The sequence below is a fragment of the Manis pentadactyla genome, chromosome 6 (assembly GCF_030020395.1).
Source record: "Manis pentadactyla isolate mManPen7 chromosome 6, mManPen7.hap1, whole genome shotgun sequence".
Classification (NCBI taxonomy): Eukaryota; Metazoa; Chordata; class Mammalia; order Pholidota; family Manidae; genus Manis; species Manis pentadactyla.
In genome coordinates this window covers 145,737,405-145,759,448 of record NC_080024.1, presented here as the reverse complement: position 1 = coordinate 145,759,448, position 22,044 = coordinate 145,737,405, and the positions used below count along the sequence as shown (strand labels likewise).

Sequence of the window (22,044 nt, the reverse complement as noted above, 5' to 3'; positions counted from 1 at the left end):
CTGAAGCATTCTGTGAGACTCAGTGAACCCAATGGCATATTCTCCTCATCTACTTTGAAGAAAAGAATTCTTCACTTGCTTTTGAATTCCTCCACTTAAATCCATGAGTTTGAGAAATGGGCACACTGTAACAGACGCTGACTAGAACAGGCAAATTGAATAACCACCACTATTAGCTCAAAATTTGGCCCAAATACAAGATTTTGATCCCAATCAGATTAAACCTAGGGATTCACCATTGTGTCATCAACAGATTATTCCCAGTGCAGATGATTTTGTAAAGCTATTTTGGGTCCAGGACTTGGGTTCATTCTTTGGGACACTTAGTTGTCCTCATACAGAATTAGAGGGATATTCTCAGTCTTTTTAGGGTAGACCCTAACATCCTAAGTGACCTAGAGCTTTGGAGTCCTTGCAGTCCACAGATAGAAAGGGGATGATCCGGTGCAGTGCGAAGCCTCCTTCTCTTACCAAAGCCCCCACACCTCCTGTCTTTTCCTTTCTCCTTGCATAACCAGGTCTGGGGCATAGCTATAAAGATGTGTAATATAAGCAATGTAGACATTTTCACCAGTTCCTAATAAGATCTTAAGATGGGTTTTCACTGAAATTTAGAACTTCCAACTTCCAAATAAAACTTGAAGTCCGTCAGCATATTCTTACTCAGGAGTGAGAACATGCTGAGACTTTAGAACGCTTCACTCTTCTCCGATGTATTGGTGAAATTGCATCGGATAAATAATTTAGTTATAATTAGAATCCATCAAAATGTATATGAATAGAATGTGTACAAGTTTTTAATCTAGATTAGAAAGCAGAAGACAAATCATTTCTATTCTAACCCACTATTTTGGGGGGACACATGAGTTTCATTAAGAGATCACACCCAGAGGCTGCCTGAAGGAACTGTTTGAGAGGGTCCAGAAATATGTGCCAGCTTGTACAGTTAATCAATAAATCACTTAGTCAGTAAGCCCTTTGCTTTTTTGAACCTTCAAATTCTAAAGCAATAAATAAACAGCTGTAAGTCAAAGAAAGAAAGACAAATACTATTTGATTTCATTTATTTCTGGAATCTAAAAAAATGAAACACATGTAACAAAACAGAAATAGACTCATACAAACTGATGGATACCATAGGGGTGGAAGGTGGAGGAAAGGTCAAATAAGTGAAGAAAACAAAGAGGTACAAACTTCCAAATTATAAAATAAATAAATGGATGAAAAGTATAGCATGGGGAATATAGTCAATAATATTATAATAACTTTGGTGAAAGATGGTAACTATATTTACTGTAGCATTTTATAATATATGTAATTGCTCAATCACTGTATTATATACCAGAAACCAATACAATATTGTATATTGACTATACATCAATAAAAAAATATTTAAATAAAGCAATAAACAGACTTAAAAGAATGTATAGTAGATTAAAAAATATAACAGACCCAGAAATAGATCTGGTTTTTTATGAGAAATGTAGGAAGAAAGAAAGGATAATTGAAGTTGGATTTTGGATGAAAAAATAATTCATAATATAAAGTGAGTTAATCATGTAACTTACATTGATGATAAATACTATAGTGTTTTAAATCACCTATTTCATAGTCATGAAAGATACCAAAAAAGATTATCATAAGCATATTTAATTTTAAGAAAATCTAAAAAGTGAAAATTCATGCCTAAAATCAGATTATTAATGATGACTATGCTCTTATTAATGAATAAAATAAGAAATATACTGTTCAACATCTAAAAATTGAGCAGGGATCACCAGGAATAGCACAGTCTAATCATTTCAATCAGTGCATTTTTCAGTGGCAAATCAGTTCTGCAAAATTTAGTCCACCTGTTTTTGTTTCCCACCACTATTTTGCATGACCTGGAGGTTTCTTTATGTAAATTAGTGAATAGGCAGAATTGCAGGATATTTAAAGAAATTCAGTTATATTACTTTAGAGAAACACAGTAGTAGTAATCCTATATTCTTCTAACAATGCATTCTTGATTTAATGAAGAAAGAATATTCATTTATAATCAGCATTTGATTGTTTTTATGCTAGCTGTTGTAATACTTGAAAATAGTTCTCTTAAGTTGATTAAACATTTCCCTCTGAAATTTTGCTTATATTATCCCTTTGTTTAGCAAGCTATAATACAAACCTAAAGACTTTTCAGCCCTGTTCTATTTACACAATGACCAAACTAGCAGATCCTAATTTAGTAAGGTTTTGTTATGTACATTGTGGGCCTGTGATGACATTTTATTGGTATTTCAGTTTATTAATTCAGATATGCAGACTTTATACAAGATATTTGATTATCTAAAGAAATAAAGTCCCATAGGAAGATTGTCTTTATCAGATTTATTCATGAATATTTTATGAAAGAAAATGATCATAGTTTATAGTTTTTGAAAGGAAATAAGATAGTAGCACTATTTGTAGAACTATGGAATTTATGTTTTATATATTAGGAAAGAATAATTTCACATATAACTGAAAATATTTTAGAAATCATGGTGCTCTTTTGCTCAGAGTATACACCTTCTTGATTCAGTTAAGCAAATTAGTTTTTTCTTTCATATCTCCAGTGTCCTGAGTACTAGACAGACATACAGGTAGAGCCGTTAGTGTAGCCCAGGTCTGTAATAGAGTCATAAGCTGCTATAAAATAAGAACTTTATTTTACATGAATTCCTTTTCTTTATTATCTTATCAACGTTATTTTTCATATGGGTAAATATGATAAGTGTATATGGCATCTCCCTATTTTAATTTACATATCAGTTATTAATAAGGTCAAACATTTTCATGTATTTATTGGCTCTTTTTTTTTTCTTTTTCAGAGGGATGTTCTTGTACCCACTTTTTAAAAAATTTGGGATGTTTGTCTTTCTCTTCTGTGTATGTTAATAATTTTAACTCGGGAATTGTCTTCTTATCTTTGTCTTAATGTTGCTTTTTTCTCTATATCTGTCATTTACCTTATGATTTTTAAATATCTCTACCATGTTAAAAATGTAATGATCTCAAGATTTATAAATTTCAAAAAAGATGGTGTTGGAGTTGATATTTAAATTTAATTTTTCTTTCCTACTTCTTATAGAAAGCCTAGAAATTTTTAATTTTGTGATATTGTGATTTAGAAATATTATCAGGATTGTTTTAATTTTAAGAAAGAATGCTCAGTATAAATTTGCATTTTATTTTTTTTCTTTTTTACCCTCCCACTTCTACCCCCACCATGCCCCAACCCTTAGGTATGAAGCTCTGTTTCCATTAGCATTGTCATGTTTGATGTTTGTCTGGATACACATGGAACAAGAAACCCTACTACAATCTGGTGTTTCCTGTAAACAGAAGGTAGCGTTTTGTGTTTGAGAATATTAAAATATTCTGTATCCAGTGAGGACATTGCAATGTTATTTCATCAAAATGCTTTTCTGCCTAAAATTTTACACTATTTAAGGCATTAATATTTAAGTTAAGCAATTAGGAAAAGTTTCACTTATAATAGAAGAGCATGATTTTATTGTTTTATAGGCATTACATAAATTGGGCTTTTCTTAGAGATTATTTGAGAATCACCGATGCAACAAACATCAATATAGGTGAAGGAATGGAGGAGAAAGAATGTTCTTTATTTTATTTTCCTCTGTTTTCACATCTGACTTTTCTTTTCCTTAAGTTTATTTTAGTTGGAAGACTATTTACATGGTCACAAGTCAGTTTATGAATTTGATCATATGGTGACATTTGTGTTCCCAGTGTTGTTTCTCTAGTCATCCTAATCCAAAATGTTTGTTCTGTCACCTTAGTGTTGTAGCCCCAGTCCAAATCTTAGGCTGTTTATTTAACACAGTGTACTTATTGGCTAAAAGCCAACCAAATTTTAAGGATGCCTTTATAATGTTGAGCTAGAGAGTTGAATTGATGTCTCTTACCTTGATTTTAGAACTGAGGGTAATTATAAGAAATTGATAATAGAATATTTACAGTTCTACTGAAGCCAGATAAAATTAGTATTGCCGAAAAACGCCTTCATAGTTGATGCATTGATTCATCTATAATTGGTTCCAGTGGAGTTTACAGAAAGTAATTGACAGGATAAGTCATTTAATAAAGAAAAAACTTTACTGAAGTATATTGAATAATTGCTGGTTTTTAACTTAAAAATCCTAGAATATTAAAACAATACATGAAAAGCAGTTTTGATCAGATTCGAGTAAATGGTCAAACTGTCCTTAATAGTAAATAGTAAAATAGTAATATATATTTTAATATTAAATAAATACTAAAATACTAAATTTTAAAATGAAGGTCTCTGTGTCAATTTTAATTGTATTTTTTAACTGAAGCTGGATCTATCTTTTTCCAGAAAAGAGTATTAGAGCGTTCTAAGAACTCTTTGGGGAATTACTTAGGGAGTGGAGATGGAGAAAGTCTTTCTTTAAACTTACCCATGGGTTTTTCCTTTTTGGGGAGGGAGGATTAAGTAACAGTGACTTTCTCTTTTACCAGAGATAGGAATATTCTGCTTTTTTATTAAAAGAAAATAATTTCTCTGCAAATAGAATTAGCAGAAGAACAAAGAAACCAAGAGTTGTTTCATTTTATTATGCTCTTTAATATCATGCTGTACTTGTGTTTGAGAAGATCAGGGTTCTGAGAAATTAGGTCTTAGAGAAGGGATATAAAAGCTTATATAGGATAAGAAAAAACCCACTTCTCACTTTTATCACACATAACAGCAGTACTACAGTTCTGTTCAGTATATTATTAGCAACATGTTTTTTATTTACCTTTTGGCATATTTTATTAGGGTACAATTAAGCTATAGGAAAAGATTTATTGTTAATATTTTTTTGTCAGTACAGGCTATTTTTCTAGCTGTTGTAACTTAATTGTAAGTTTGCTTTTGAGGGTAGAAGTAAGAAAATTATTATTGTGTGTTTGTAATATTTATTATTATCTCACAGGTTACCAGTATCCAGTTCGCTTGTCATACTGATATAACCCAGTTTCGACAGCTCAATCTGGATGATATCCGTAGGGCCTTTTTCCTTGTATCCTTTGTTTGGACTTTGGTTTTAAGGCACCACAACCCCCCATTTAGTGGAGTAAGATGTGGATGGTGTGCTGGCCTATCACTGAATAGTGTATTACTTTGGAGGTCATTTAATGCCCCTCTCAACCAGAATTTTCTCATAAAGTTCACATTTAAAAAAATTTTTGTACTATAGAAAAGCATAAAAAATAACAGACAAATGCACATGTGTATATTCCTACTATCCAGGAGATCAGTAATTACTGTTTTGTCACAGACATCACACATTCAAAAGAAATTAAAACATTACAACTAAAGCCAAAGTCATCTTTGAACTTCCAATTCCAATCTAATTTCCCTCGTCCTGAAGAAACTGCTCTTATGGGTTTGGTTTGTATCTTCTTATATGTATTTTATACTATACTGTGGTATATAGCATCTATCTCACAGGTTTTTGGATCACAGCAGAAGCAGTGTTGTGAGAAAGTTGTTAGTATAAGAAGTTTGAAAGACAATATAGCAGAATAAAGTCTCACTTTGGGAAGGTCAGCTAACTGGCTTCAAGAAATTCATAAGAAGATATTTCCTTTGAACTTTCATGGTGCAGGATCTGGACCTTATAGGTCCAGAAAATAAATGTTCTCATTTTCTCCTCCATCTCTTGCTTTTGCTCCCAATTTTGCTTTCTCTTTCTCTCTGCAGGCTCCTTCCCTTCAGCTTGTACTAATAAAACACTTCTCTCCTTGAACCCTGTATCCCCCTAATTATAATTGCATCTTATCCTTTCTATATACTACCAAGCTCCCAGAAAGAAAAATCTGTAGTCACTGCTACCATTTCCTCCCCACTTACAACTATATCCTCAAGCCTAGAATGGTGCCTGGCACACAGTACGGCACATGGTAGCTCTACGAATATTTGTCAAATATCTCTGCTGAAGCTGTACTCTCAGTGGTCTGCAGAGGCTTCCTCATTGCCCAGTCTAATGTCTTCATTATTACTTGACTACTCTGTACACATTCAGCCCTATTAATTTCTCTTTCTTTACACTTCACTTCCAGGACATGATCCAGGTTATCATCTTAGCTTTTATATCATTTCTGTTCTCCTTCACTAAAACTACTCTTCCATTTATCCTGAACCATGTTTTTCTCTGAGCTCTATCATTGACTTTCTCTTACTGTGCCTGGATGACATCCTCTCCCATAGTTTTGACCAACACCTCTGCAAACAACTCCAGTATCTACTTTTCCAGCTTTGACTTCCCTCCTGACACCAAGAGCTGTGCATCCCACATCCTGCTGGATACCACCAAATACGTGTCCAAGCTGACTAACAACTGCCCGCCCCTCTCCAAAGACAAGACTCATCTCGTTTAATGATAATGGCATACTTCAGCCATGCAGGCATCAAACTGGTCTTATGTAGATGCTCCTTTTCCAGTTCTAAAGTCCCACTGTCTCCCCATTCTCCATTTCGACTCCCACTGAACCAGCTCTGACTTAACCTTGTTCCTACCATGGACTACTGAAATAGCTTACTAATTGGATCTCCTGCCTTTAGTTATTTGTCTCCCTGATCTGACTAGCTCACTGTCCCTGTTATTTCTTATTTATATCACTTGCCTGAAATGTTTGCTAGCTCTTCATTATCTCCACAGTAAAGTTCAAGGCTTTTTATTAATATGCCACCAATCTTTATTTCTAGCATCATCTTTCACTGTATCCTTCAGTAAACCCTAAGCTTCTGTCATGTATTTACTGTTTCTTGAGTATGTTGTTTATTTTCCCCTTTTACCTTAAAATGCCTCTTATATATTCCTACATATCATCATAATCTTAGTCACCATTGAGCACTTTGAGACTGTTTTATTGATATTTATATTCTTAGTGCCCAGCTCTGCCTTGGACACATACAAGACAGTAAATGTTGGTTGGTTAGTTGACTAGTTGAGTGAATGGATCCATGAAACATTTAAGACTCAGATCACCACTCAAAAGGCACTTTTTCACTGAAAGTTTTCAGATTTCATGCTTTCTCATCATTGTTTCTATACCACTTCTGTGTATATATCTATAATAATAAAATAGTAGCATTTATTAAGCCCTTTCAGGGGGCCAGTTACTATTTTAAGTACTTTAGCAGTAGGTTCTTAGACACCAATAGGATTTAATATGTACTCTTTATTACCGCACCAGTACAAATGAAGTTTAAGAGATGTCAAAAGATGTTTAATGTTTTCTCCTGTCTCATACTCTAGTGAATATTTTAAAACATGATATCCTATTTCTGGGCCTTCCCAAGAACCTGGCATGTTTCACATGTAGTGGGCACACAGCAAATACATGTGAACTGAAACAGTATTTCAGCTGAAAATGTGTATCACATTAGGTCCACATTATCCTTTTGAAAAAATCATTAGCAGCCAACTACAGTACAAATACAAGGCCAGCTGCAAATTCAGCAATCCAACTTGCTTATGTTAGAGCAGAGGATATTCATAACCTTCCCAAAGATACTAGTGACATTGAGATGACCTCCCAGGGTGCATTGTTCTTAGTACATGACTGCTTCAATCTAGTTCTTTCAGAATACATACACAAGGAGATATGATGGAATGTTCATTTGCAACAACTTATAATCAAATGTACCAGTGAAAAAGCAAATTACATGGTAGAATAGGCATATCTTTTCTAAATGAGAAAAATTTGTACAAATTCTGACTTGTTTGGCTATTCCTTATCTTCTACTTAGGTTTTCTTCTTAGTAACAGCATTTTTTGGAACTGGGAATATAGCTTCTTTAAACAGGTAATTTTAAATGAAAACAGCATATATATAACCAAAAAATAATACAAATTGGAATTTTGTTCTGTACCTTGCTTTTTATGCTAAAAGATGTTTTTTGGAGATTGGTATGTGTTAACATAGATCTACCTTGTTCGTTTTAGTGGCTTCAGAATATTCCTTGATCCAATGTATGTTTGTCTATTAGTAACAGTCAATTTCAGAAAATTAAACATCCTTTTTAGCAGAGCATCCTTTTAAAATTACAATGTGAATTCTAAAATCCTTTTTCTGTATGTTGGTTCCTTAGCTTTGATCTGGCCTCTGTCTATTGCTTTCTGACTGTGTTTAGTCCTTATATGATGGGAGCCCTGATGATGTGGAAGGTTAGTTTTCTTACTTTATTAAGATATCAATTAATTAAGATTATGGACCCATTGGGACATTTAGATTTGTAATGTGACATTAGGATTATAAAGTTGTGACAGAGTTAAATAGTGTGGAAAAAAGATACATCTCAGACACTGCCAAACAGGAGATAGGATCATCTAAGGCTTTACTCCAAAATATAATTAATCTTTTTTACTTTACTCTTAAGCCCATTTAACTTCCAAAGAATAGAGATTCTGTTAGTCCTGGGAAGTCCTATCAAAGGTGATGAAAGCCTGTGGGGAAGTGCTGTGCCGATCAAAACTGCAGTGCTCCCCAAGATTCTAAAGCCCCCTGCACCTATGCTCTCCACCCATGAGTCTGCATACACATAGCAATCTTTTCTTACAATCCTTGTACTTAGGATTGATTCATTGATTCAGCAAATACGTCACTCAGTACTTACATTCAATAACATGCAAGGTACCAAAATAATGATAAATTCTTCAGCTTTCCGGGTGTTCAGAACTCCAATGGAATGTAATTCATATTCTTTCCCTTCTTCTCTAGGGTCATTATGCTTATTCCTTCTACCACAGCACCTGGTGCATTTTATGTAGTTAGTATATATTTGTTTAAATAAACTAATTAATAATGTGCCTAAAATCTGATTGCCTTTGGTTCACATCACATAAGTCTCTTAATTGTAGTAGTAATCTTTTTGTGTTACTGCACTAATATAAATAAAATTTTAAGAAATATTTAAAAGATGCTATTACTGTAGCTTGTTAATGCAGATTTTGAAAATAGATTCATCACTGTTCTATATGTCATTGATATCATTTTATTTTAGCATTTGCTCTTCACTTAATATAGATAAAATTTACTCAGGAAATTGAAATATTTCTATAAGCAGAAGTAGTATTTATTTCAAAAAGTTTTTCAAATGCTTTGGCTGCCCATGCATCATTTGTTGTTCTTTTAAACAGATTTTAATCCCCTTTGTTCTTGTGATGTGTGCTTTTGAAGCAGTTCAGTTAACTACCCAGTTATCATCAAAAAGGTAAGATGAATGTTTAAGAAGCATTGGATTTGCCCTTTTTTTTGTAGATAAGTATTTTTTATTGAAGGGTAGTTGACGCACAGTATTACATTACATTAGTTTCAGGTGTACAACACAGTGATAAAACATTTATATACATAATTCTAGGTTCCAGCTATCCCCCTACCAAGCTGTTACAATATCTTGACTATATTCCTTATGCTATACACTACATCCCGGTTACTTATTTATTTTACCATTGGGAGTCTGTCCTTTTTTTGTTGTTTGTTTTTTTTTTGTGAGGGCATCTCTCATATTTATTGATCAAATGGTTGTTAACGACAATAAAATTCTGTATAGGGGAGTCAATGCTCAATGCACAATCATTAATCCACCCCAATCCTAATTTTCGTCAGTCTCCAATCTTCTGAGGCATAACAAACAAGTTCTTACATGGAGAACAAATTCTTACATAATGAATAAGTTACATAGTGAACAGTACAAGGGCAGTCATCACAGAAACTTTCGGTTTTGCTCATGCATTATGAACTATAAACAGTCAGTTCAAATATGAATACTCATTTGGTTTTTATACTTGATTTATATGTGGATACCACATTTCTCTCTTTATTATTATTATTTTTAATAAAATGCTGAAGTAGTAGGTAGATACAAGATAAAGGTAGAAAACATAGTTTAGTGTTGTAAGAGAGCAAATGTAGATGATCAGGTGTGTGCCTGTAGACTATGTGTTAATCCAAGCTAGACAAGGGCAATAAAACATCCACGTATGCAGAAGATTTCTCTCAGAACGGGGGAGTGAGGTTCTAAGCCTCACCTCTGTTGATGCCCAATTTCTCACCTGATGACCCCCCTGCGACTGTGCCTGTCTTAGGTTGTTCCTCCCTTGAGGAATCTTACCCGTCTCTGGCTAACCAGTCATCTTCCGGGGCGATACAGGGAAATGTAGAGTTGGTAAGTGAGAGAGAAGCCTTATTGTTTGAAATGGTTAGCTTTTTATTTCTTTGCATATTTATGCCCTGTAGCTTCTATGCCCAGCATTTGTCTTGAGGTATCTTTACCACGTGGAAGAATTATGATACTCGGTAAATTTGATATGAGGCACAAATTCTATTTAAGGGTTGTAATTAGGAAGGAAGAAGAAAAGCTATAGAAGTAGCAGACGGAAGAAAACATGGGAAGATTGATTATTTCTTTGACATATCTTCTTGTAGAGTAACGTCAGCATGTATAGGTTTTAAACTACTAATAAAATTGCGCACACACATTAACATAATAAGAGTATAGTTACGTAACCAAAGCATACCTGTAATTACCATCCATCTCAAGTGAAACCAAGAAAACCAGTTAGGCACCTTAGGCATTTGTGAAAACTTATTTATGATATGGCGGATATTGTCCAACTGAACTTGAACAGTCTGAGAGAAATCAGACAAATTAAAACAACCCTTTCCTGGGGACTGTTCACATCCCATATGTTCTTTTAACAGTAGATAGTCTGTAGTTGTAAGATTTTGGAGCGCTACAATTTGCACTTCTCCTAATTCTTGGTTGAGTTCCAACAGTACAGATCCAGTCAAATTTGTTGTTTTACTGTATGCACAGGCCAGCTTAGATATCTCCTTCCTCGTTCCCATGGCAAGTCCAGGAACCAGTTTAATGAGTGCATCTACAGCTGTAGCAGTGCGTGGATCTTTGTTGGGGTTTTTTGATGATCATCTTCTGTCATGAGTCTTCCCGAGAGTGCTGATGTTGGAAGTTCTTTTTCATATCGTATCTTAGTTCATTTTCGGGGTAGCCCAATTAGGCTTTGATCCTCTGTATAAACACAAACAGACCCTTTGCCTACACTTTTATATGCCCTTTATACCCTTGTGTAGAACTCATTGGAGGTTACCACACAGGAACTGCCCTTTTATTTTGTTTTGTTTTGTTTTTGGTATCACTAATCTACACTTACATGATGAACATTATGTTTACTAGGCTCTCCCGTATACCAGGTCTCCCCTATAAACTCCTTTACAGTCACTGTCCATCAGCATAGCAAAATGTTGTAGAATCACTACTTGCCTTCTCTGTGTTGTACAGCCCTCCCTTTTCTCCTACCCCCCATGCATGCTAATCTTAATACCCCCCTACTTCTCCCCTCCCCTTATCCCTCCCTACCCACCCATCCTCCCCAGTCCCTATCCCTTTGGTACCTGTTAGTCCATTCTTGGGTTCTGTGATTCTGCTGCTGTTTTGTTCCTTCAGTTTTCCCTTTGTTCTTATATTCCACAGATAAGTGAAATCATTTGGTATTTCTCTTTCTCCGCTTGGCTTGTTTCACTGAGCATAATACCCTCCAGCTCCATCCATGTTGCTGCAAATGGTTGGATTTGCCCTTTTCTTATGGCTGAGTAGTATTCCATTGTGTATATGTACCACATCTTCTTTATCCATTCATCTATCGATGGACATTTAGGTTGCTTCCAATTCTTGGCTATTGTAAATAGTGCTGCGATAAACATAGGGGTGCACTGATCTTTCTCATACTTGATTGCTGCATTCTTAGGGTAAATTCCTAGGAGTGCAATTCCTGGGTCAAATGGTAAGTCTGTTTTGAGCATTTTGATGTACCTCCATACTGCTTTCCACAATGGTTGAACTAACTTACATTCCCACCAGCAGTGTAGGAGGGTTCCCCTTTCTCCACAGCCTCACCAACATTTGCTGTTCTCTGTCTTTTGGATGGCAGCCATCCTTACTGGTGTGAGGTGATACCTCATTGTAGTTTTAATTTGCATTTCTCTGATAATTAGCGATGTGGAGCATCTTTTCATGTGTCTGTTGGCCATCTGTATTTCTTTTTTGAAGAACTGTCTGTTCAGTTCCTCTGCCCATTTTTTAATTGGGTTATTTGTTTTTTGTTTGTTGAGGCATGTGAGCTCTTTATATATTCTGGACGTCAAGCCTTTATCGGATGTGTCATTTTCAAATATATTCTCCCATACTGTAGGGATCCTTCTTGTTCTATTGATGGTGTCTTTTGCTATATAGAAGCTTTTCAGCTTAATATAGTCCCACTTACTCATTTTTGCTGTTGTTTTCCTTGCCCGGGGAGATATGTTCAAGAAGTGGTCACTCATGTTTATGTCTAAGAGGTTTTTGCCTATGTTTTCTTCCAAGAGTTTAATGGTTTCATGACTTACATTCAGGTCTTTGATCCATTTTGAGTTTAGTTTTGTATATGGGGTTAGACAATGGTCCAGTTTCATTCTCCTACATGTAGCTGTCCAGTTTTGCCAGCACCATCTGTTGAAGAGACTGTCATTTCACCATTGTATGTCCATGGCTCCTTTATCAAATATTAATTGACCATATATGTCTGGGTTAATGTCTGGATTCTCTAGTCTGTTCCATTGGTCTGTGGCTCTGTTCTTGTGCCAGTACTAAATTGTCTTGATTACTATGGCTTTATAGTAGAGCTTGAAGTTGGGGAGTGAGAGCCCCCCTACTTCATTCTTCTTTCTCAGGATTGCTTTGGCTATTCGGGGTCTTTGGTGTTTCCATATGAATTTTTGAATTATTTGTTCCAGTTCATTGAACAATGTTGCTGGTAGTTTCATAGGGATTGCATCAAATCTGTATATTGCTTTGGGCAGGATGGCCATTTTGACGATATTAATTCTTCCTACCCACGAGCATGGGATGAGTTTCCATCTGTTAGTGTCCCCTTTAATTTCTCTTAAGAGTGACTTGTAGTTTTCAGAGTATAAGTCTTTCACTTCTTTGGTTAGGTTTATTCCTAGGTTTGTTTTTTTTTTGATGCAATTGTGAATGGAGTTGTTTTCCTGATTTCTCTTTCTGTTGGTTCATTGTTAGTATATAGGAAAGCCACAGATTTCTGTGTGTTGATTTTGTATCCTGCAACTTTGCTGTATTCCAATATCAGTTCTAGTAGTTTTGGGGTGGAGTCTTTAGGGTTTTTTATGTACAGTATCATGTCATCTGCAAATAGTGACAGTTTAACTTCTTCTTTACCAATCTGGATTCCTTGTATTTCTTTGTTTTGTCTGATTCCCGTGGCTAGGACCTCCAGTACTATGTTAAATAACAGTGGAGAGAGTGGGCATCCCTGTGTAGTTCCCGATCTCAGAGGAAATGCTTTCAGCTTCTCGCTGTTCAATATAATGTTGGCTGTGGGTTTATCATAGATGGCCTTTATTATGTTGAGGTACTTGCCCTCTATTCCCATTTTGCTGAGAGTTTTTATCATGAATGGATGTTGAACTTTGTCAAATGCTTTTTCAGCATCAATGGAGATGATCATGTGGCTTTTGTCTTTCTTTTTGTTGATGTGGTGGATGATGTTGATGGACTTTCGAATGTTGTACCACCCTTGCATCCCTGGGATGAATCCCACTTGGTCATGGTGTAGGATCCTTTTGATGTATTTTTGAATTCGGTTTGCTAATATTTTGTTGAGTATTTTTGCATCTACGTTCATCAGGGATATTGGTCTGTAGTTTTCTTTTTTTGGTCTGGTCTGTGCTTGGTTTTGGTATTAGGGTGATGTTAGCTTCATAGAATGAATTTGGGAGTATCCCCTCCTCCTCTATTTTTTGGAAAACTTTAAGGAGAATGGGTATTATGTCTTCCCTGTATGTCTGATAAAATTCCGAGGTAAATCCATCTGGCCCGGGGGTTTTGTTCTTTGGTAGTTTTTTGATTACCGCTTCAATTTCGTTGCTGGTAATTGGTCTGTTTAGATTTTCTGTTTCTTTCTGGGTCAGTCTTGGAAGGTTGTATTTTTCTAGGAAGTTGTCCATTTCTCCTATGTTTCCCAGCTTGTTAGCATATAGGTTTTCATAGTATTCTCTAATAATTCTTTGTATTTGTGTGGGGTCCGTAGTGATTTTTCTTTTCTCGTTTCTGATACTGTTGATTTCTGTTGACTCTCTTTTCTTCTTAATAAGTCTGGCTAGAGGCTTATCTATTTTGTTTATTTTCTCGAAGAACCAGCTCTTGGTTTCATTGATTTTTGCTATTGTTTTATTCTTCTCAATTTTATTTATTTCTTCTCTGATCTTTATTATGTCCCTCCTTCTGCTGACCTTAGGCCTCATCTGTTCTTCTTTTTCCAATTTCGATAATTGTGACATTAGACCTTTCATTTGGGATTGCTCTTCCTTTTTTAAATATGCTTGGATTGCTATATACTTTCCTCTTAAGACTGCTTTTGCTGTGTCCCACAGAAGTTGGGGCTTAGTGTTGTTGTTGTCATTTGTTTCCATATATTGCTGGATCTCCATTTTGATTTGGTCATTGATCCATTGATTATTTAGGAGCGTGTTGTTAAGCCTCCATGTGTTTGTGAGCCTCTTTGCTTTCTTTGTACAGTTTATTTCTAGTTTTATGCCTTTGTGGTCTGAGAAGTTGTTTGGTAGGATTTTAATCTTTTGGAATTTTCTGAGGCTCTTTTTGTGGCCTAGTATGTGGTCTATTCTGGAGAATGTTCCATGTGCACTTGAGAAGAATGTATATCCTGTTGCTTTTGGATGTAGAGTTGTATAGATGTCTATTAGGTCCATCTGCTCTACTGTGTTGTTCAGTGCTTCTGTGTCCTTACTTATTTTCTGCCCGGTGGATCTATCCTTTGGGGTGAGTGGTGTGTTGAAGTCTCCTAGAATGAATGCATTGCAGTCTATATCCCCCTTTAGTTCTGTTAGTATTTGTTTCACATATGCTGGTGCTCCTGTGTTGGGTGCATATATATTTAGAATGGTTATATCCTCTTGTTTGACTGAGCCCTTTATCATTATGTAGTGTCCTTCTTTATCTCTTGTTACTTTCTTTGTTTTGAAGTCTATTTTGTCTGATATTAGTACTGCAACCCCTGCTTTCTTCTCACTGTTGTTTGCTTGAAATATGTTTTTCCATCCCTTGACTTTTAGTCTGTACATGTCTTTGGGTTTGAGGTGAGTTTCTTGTAAGCAGCATGTAGATGGGTCTTGCTTTTTTATCCATTCTGTTACTCTGTGTCTTTTGATTGGTACATTCAACCCATTAACATTTAGGGTGACTTTTGAAAGATATGTACTTATTGCCACTGCAGGCTTTAAATTCGTGGTTACCAAAGGTTCAAGGTTAGCCTCTTTAGTATCTTACTGCCTAACTTAGCTCGCTTATTGAGGTGTTATATACACTGTCTGGAGATTCTTTTCTTCTCTCCCTTGTTGTTCCTCCTCCTCCTCGATTCTTCATATGTTGGGTGTTTTGTGCTGTGCTCTTTGTAGGAGTGCTCCCATCTAGAGCAGTCCCTGTAAGATGTTCTGTAGAGGTGGTTTGTGGAAAGCAAATTCCCTCAGCTTTTGTTTGTCTGGGAATTGTTTAATCCCACCATCATATTTGAATGATAGTCGTGCTGGATACAGTATACTTTTTTCAAGGCCCTTCTGTTTCATTGTATTAAATATATCATGCCATTCTCTTCTGGCCTGTAGGGTTTCTGTTGAGAAATCTGATATTAGCCTGATGGGTTTCCCTTTATAGGTGACCTTTTTCTCTCTAGCTGCCTTTAAAACTCTTTCCTTGTCCTTGATCTTTGCCATTTTAATTATTATGTGTCTTGGTGTTGTCCTCCCTAGATCCTTTCTGTTGGGGGTTCTGTGTATTTCCGTGGTCTGTTCGATTACTTCCTCCCCCAGTGTGGGGAAGTTTTCAGCAATTATTTCTTCTAAGATATTTTCCATCTCTTTTCCTCTCTCTTCTTCTTCTGGGACCCCTATAATACGGATATTGTTCCTTTTGGATTGGTCACACAGTTCTCTTAGTATTGTTTCATTCCTGGAGATCCTTTTGTCTCTCTCTGTGTCAGCTTCTATGCGTTCCTGTTCTCTGATTTCAATTCCATCAATGGCCTCTTGCATCCTATCCATTCTGCTTATAAACCCTTCTAGAGTTTGTTTCATTTCTGCGATCTCCTTTCTGGCATCTGTGATCTCCCTCCGGACTTCATCCCATTTCTCTTGAGTATTTCTCTGCATCTCTGTCAGCATGTTTATGATTCTTATTTTGAATTCTTTTTCAGGAAGACTGGTTAGGTCTGTCTCCTTCTCTGGTGTTGTCTCTGTGATCTTTGTCTGCCTGTAGCTTTGCCTTTTCATGGTGATAGGAATAGTCTGCAGAACTGGGACCAGTGACGGCTGGAAGGACTTCCCTTCTTGTTGGTTTGTGGCCCTCCTCTCCTGGGAGAACAGCGGCCTCTAGTGGCTTGTGCTGCGCAGCTGCGCGCAGACAGGGCTTCTGCTTCCTGCCCGGCTGCTATGGAGTTAATCTCCGCTGTTGCTGTGGGCGTGGCCTGGCTCGGGCAGCTACTCCAAAGTGGTGGAGTCGCGTTGGAGCGGGAGCAGCTGGGAGGCTATTTATCTCAGTAAGGGGCCTCCCTGCTCCCTGCAGCCCAGGGGTTAGGGTGCCCAGAGATCCCCGGATTCCCTACCTCTGGATTAAGTGTCCCGCCCTGCCCCTTTAAGACTTCCAAAAAGCACCCGCCAAAACAAAACAACGACCACCAAAAAAACAAAGAAAAAAATTTTTTAGTAAAAAAAAAAAAAAAAGGTGGCCGCTCGTTTTTCTTTATTCTCCGGTGCCAGCCTCAGACCTCTGCTCACCGGTCTTGCTGCCCTGTTTCCCTAGTATTGGGGTCCCTATCCCTTTAAGACTTCCAAAAAGCGCTCGCCAAAACAAAACAGCAAAAAAAAAAGAAAAAAAAAATGGTCGCTCACTTTTCTGGTGTCCTCCTGCGCCAGGCTACCGCTGCCTGCTCACTGTTCTTGCTGTCCTGTTTCCCTAGTATTGGGGTCTCTATCCCTTTAAGACTTCCAAAAAGTGCTCGCCAAAACAAAACAGCAAAAAAGCAAAAAAAAATAAATAATGGTCACGCGCTTTTCTTATGTCCTCCAGCACCTGTCCTCCAGTGCCCGCTCACTGTTCTTTCTGCCCTGTTTCCCTAGCATCCAGGGCCCCCTGGGCATGTACTGTGACTGGGCCCGGATGGCTGGGGCTGGGTGTTTGGCAGTCCTGGGTTCCGTCTCCCTCCTGCTCTGCCTATTCTTCTCCCGCCGGGAGCTGGGGGGAGGGGCGCTCGGCTCCCGCGGGGCCGGGGCTTGTATCTTACCCCCTTCGCGAGGCGCTGGGTTCTCTCAGGTGCGGATGTGGTCTGGATATTGTCCTGTGTCCTCTGGTCTTTATTCTAGGAAGGGTTGTCTTTGTTATATTTTCATAGATATATGTGGTTTTGGGAGGAGATTTCCGCTGCTCTACTCACACCGCCATCTTCCTGGATTTGCCCATTTTTAGGAAATAAGAGTAAGCATTTGAGGGTATTTGATGAGATTGCTATTAAGACACTCTGACATAGATTATTATAAAAACAAGAAAAACATGTTTCCCCCTTTTAGTCAGAGTTCAGATTTCATTAGAAGAAATTAGTTGATTAGAGCCCCTAGCACAGAAATATGCTTTCTCAATTCAAAATGGATTTCTTATTATAAAAGAAATACAAATAGCCACAGGTTAGTTGGCACATTTATGGGCACTCATCCAGAATTTCTTTCTTCTACTTTGGTTGATTCTAAAGATCCATGTCAAAAATGTTCACTCTCTGCAGTGTGTGAACATTGTATACATATGTCAAATCATCACATTGCACAATTTAAATACCTTACAATTTTGTTTGCAAATTATGCCTTAATTTTTAAAAAGCTATAGAAGTGGGGAGAGGCTTAACGATGGCAGTGTGAGAAATGAGACAGAAACCTCCTCCCAAAACTACATGTAATATGAAAATTCAGCAAATACAACTAATGCTAAAAGAGTGACTGGAAAGAAGACTGCAACAGACTTCCTAGAGCTGGGGAAAAGAGAAGACCTCACGGAAAACGATAAAGTAGTAAATCTGTGATCCGGTGGGACCCAAGCCAAGGATGCCCACTCTCTCCATTTTCATTCAACATAGTACTGGAAATCCTAGCCATGGCAATCAGACAGCACAAAGAAATAAAAGGCATCTAGATTGATAAGGAAGAAGTTAACCTGTCACTCTTTGCAGATGATATGATATTGTACATAAAAAACCCTTAAAAGAATCCACCCAAAAACTACTAGAACTAATAACTGAATTCAGCAAAGTTGCAGGATGCAAAATTAATACACAGAAATCTGTTGCATTCCTATATACTAATGATAAACTAGCAGAAAGACATGTCAAGAAAACAATTCATTTACAATTTCATCAAAAAGAATAAAATATCTAGGAATAAACCAAACTAAGGAGATGAAAGACCTATACCCTGAAAACTACAAGACACTCATGAGAGAAATTAAAGAAGATACCAATAAATGGCAAAAACTGGCCAGCTACATGTAAGAGAATAAAACTGGATTATTGTCTAACTCTATATAAAAAAGTAAACTCGATATGGGTCAAAGACCTGAATGTAAGTCATGAAACCATAAAACTCTTAGAAGAAAACATAGGCAAAAATCTCTTGAATATAAACATAAGCAACTTTTTCCTGAATGCATCTCCTCAGCCAAGGGAAACAAAAGCAAAATTGAACAAATGAGACTACATCAAACTAAAAATTTTCTGTACAGCACAGGATACCATCAGGAGAACAGAAAAGCATCCTACCATATGGGAGAATATATTTGTAAACGACATATCCGACAACGGGTTAACATCGAAAATACATTAAAAAACTCACATGCCTCAACACCCAAAAAGCAAATAACCTGATTAAAAAATGAGCGGAGGATATAAACAGACACTTCTCTAAAGAAGAAATTCAGATGGCCAACAGGCCATGAAAAGATGCTTCACATCGCTAATTATCAAAGAAATGCAAATTAAAACCACAATGAGATATCACCTCACACCAGTAAGGATGGCCAACATCGAAAAGACAAGGAATAACAAATGTGAAAAAGTGCAGAAAGGGAAACCCTCCTACACTGCTGGTTGCAATGTAAATTAGTTCAACCATTGTGGAAAGCAATATGGAGGTTCCTCAAAAAACTAAAAATAAAAATACTGTTTGACCCAGGAATTCCACTCCTAGCAATTTACCCGAAGAAAACAAGATCCCAGATTCAAAAAGACACATGTACCCCTGTGTTCATCCCAGCACTATTCACAATAGCCAAGATATGGATATGGAATCAACCTAAGTGTCCATCAGTAGATGAATGGATAAAGAAGATGTGGTACATATACACAATGGAACAGGTGGGGAAAGACAAGTACCAAATGATTTCACTCATTTGTGGAGTATAACAACAAAGCAAAACTGAAGGAACAAAACAGCAACAGACTCACAGAACCCAAGAATGGACTAGCATTTACCAAAGTGTGGGATAAAGGAGCCACCTATGGTGGGGAAGAAAGGAGAAGGGGATTGAGGGGCATTATGATTGGCACACGTGTGTGGGGGGGGGGTCATCAGAAAGACAGTGTAGCACAGACAAGACTAGTGACTCTGTGACATCTTGCTATGCTGATGGACAGTGACTGTAATGGGGTGTATGGGGGAGACTCATTAATATGGGTGAATGTAGTAATCACAGTGTTGCTCATGTGAAACCTTCATATGTTTGGATATCAATGATACCATTAAAAATGTTATTAGATACCATTAAAAAACCTTCATATGTTTGGATATCAATGATACCATTAAAAAATGCTAATAACCTCAAAAAGCTCAAAATAGAAATACCATTTGAGTCAGGAATTCCACTTCTAGGAATTTACCCTAAGAATGCAACAGCCCAGTTTGAAAAAGACAGATGCACCCCTATGTTTATCGCAGCACTATTTACAATAGCCAAGATATGGAAGCAACCTAAATGTCCATCAGTAGATGAATGGATAAAGAAGATGTGGTACATATACACAATGGAATATTACTCAGCCATAAGAAGAAAACAAATCCTACCATTTGCAACAACATGGATGGAGCCATAGGGTATTATGCTCAGTGAAATAAGCCAAGCAGAGAAAGAGAAATACCAAATGATTTCACTCATCTGTGGAATATAAGAACAAAGGAAAAACTGAAGGAACAAAACAGCAGCAGAATCACAGAACCCAAGAATGGACTAACAAGTACCAAAGGGAAAGGGACTGGGGAGGATGGGTAGGTAGGGAGGGATAAGCGGGGGGAAGAAGAAAGGGGGTATTATGATTGGCATGCATAATGGGGGGATGGGAGAAAGGGGAGGGCTGTACAACACAGAGAAGACAAGTAGTGACTCTACAACATCTTGCTATGCTGATGGACAGTGACTGTAGGGGGGTTTGTTGGGGGGTCCTGGTATGGGGGAAAGCCTAGTGAACATGATGTTCTTCATGTAATTCTAGATTAATGATAACAAAAAAAAAGAAAGAAAGAAAGAAAAGGGGGATTACTCCCTGATAGGATAAAACTAACTGTAAATCAACAATTAATGCATGCTTTAAATATCCTTAATTTTGATCATTTAAAGGGTGTCAGATGATCAGCTATGGAAATACATTTTTCTGATAATATTCCTTTCTCTTAAAAAAACAAAAAAGCAGTTCCTATGTGGTGATCTCCAATAAGTTCTTCACAATGGTATAAAGGGCATATCAATGTGTGGGCAAAGGGTTTGTTTGTGTTTATACAGAGGATCAAAGCCTAATTTGGCTACCCAGAAAATGAATTAAGATACGATATGAAGAAGAACTTCCAACATCAACATTCTCTGGAAGAGTCATTCCAGAAGATGATCATCAAAAAACTTCAACAAAGATCCTGGCGCTGTTGCAGTTGTAGCTGCATTCATCCCACCGGTTCCTGGACTTGCCATTGGAATGAAGAAGGAGATATCTAAGCTGGCCTGTGCATACAGTAAAACAACAAATTTGACTGGATCTATACTGTCGGAACTCAACCAAGAATTAGGAGAAGTGCAAGTTGCAGCGCTCCAAAATCTTGCGACTATAGACTATCTACTGTTAAAAGAACATATGGGATGTGAACAGTTCCCAGAAATGTGTTGTTTTAATTTGTCTGATTTTTCTCAAACTATTCAAATTCAGTTAGACAATATCCATCATATCATTGATTAGTTTTCACAAATGCCTAGGGTACCTAACTGGTTTTCTTGGTTTCACTGGAGATGACTGGTAATTGTAGGTCTGCTTTGCTTATGTAGCTGTATTCCTATTATGTTAAAGTGTGTACGCAATTTAACTAGTAGTTTAAAACCTATACATGTTTATGTTACTCTACAAGAAGATATGTCAAAGAAATAATCAATCTTCCCATATTTTCTTACGTCTGCTACTCCTATAGCTTTTCTTCTTCCTTCCTAATTACAACCCTTAAGTAGAATTCATGCCTCATATCGAAATTACCGAATATCATAATTATTCCAAGTGGTAAAGATACCTCAAGACAAATGCTGGGCATAGAAGCCACAGGGCATAAATCTGCAAAGAAGTAAAAAGCTAACCTTTTCAAACAATATTGCTTCTCTCTCACTTACCAACTTTACATTTCCCTGTATGGCCCTGGAAGACGACTGGTTAGCCAGAGACAGGTAAGATTCCTCAAGGGAGGAACAACCTAAGACAGGCACAGTCGCAGGGGGGCCATCGGGTGAGAAATTGAGGATCAACAGAGGTGAGGCTTAGAACCTCACCCCACCCTGTTTTGAGAGAAATCTTCTGCATCCGTGGATGTTTTGTTGCCCTTGTCCAGCTTGGA

General features: G+C 37.0%; 1 protein-coding gene across 12 annotated transcripts in view; it reads left to right on the top strand.

Annotated features, from left to right (window-relative positions):
• Positions 1–22,044, top strand: part of PIGN (phosphatidylinositol glycan anchor biosynthesis class N) — a 109,175-nt gene that overhangs the window by 62,500 nt on the left and 24,631 nt on the right. For 11 of the 12 annotated variants that reach the window (XM_057504237.1, XM_057504234.1, XM_057504232.1 and 8 more), the window contains 5 exons: positions 3,267–3,369; positions 4,986–5,072; positions 7,808–7,863; positions 8,150–8,225; positions 9,198–9,271. In XM_057504237.1, coding sequence (XP_057360220.1) covers positions 3,267–3,369; positions 4,986–5,072; positions 7,808–7,863; positions 8,150–8,225; positions 9,198–9,271 — 396 coding nt within the window. Of the gene's footprint in view, positions 1–3,266; positions 3,370–4,985; positions 5,073–7,807; positions 7,864–8,149; positions 8,226–9,197; positions 9,315–17,611; positions 18,346–22,044 lie in introns of those variants that run through there. The other variant, XM_057504240.1, reaches the window with a different exon arrangement.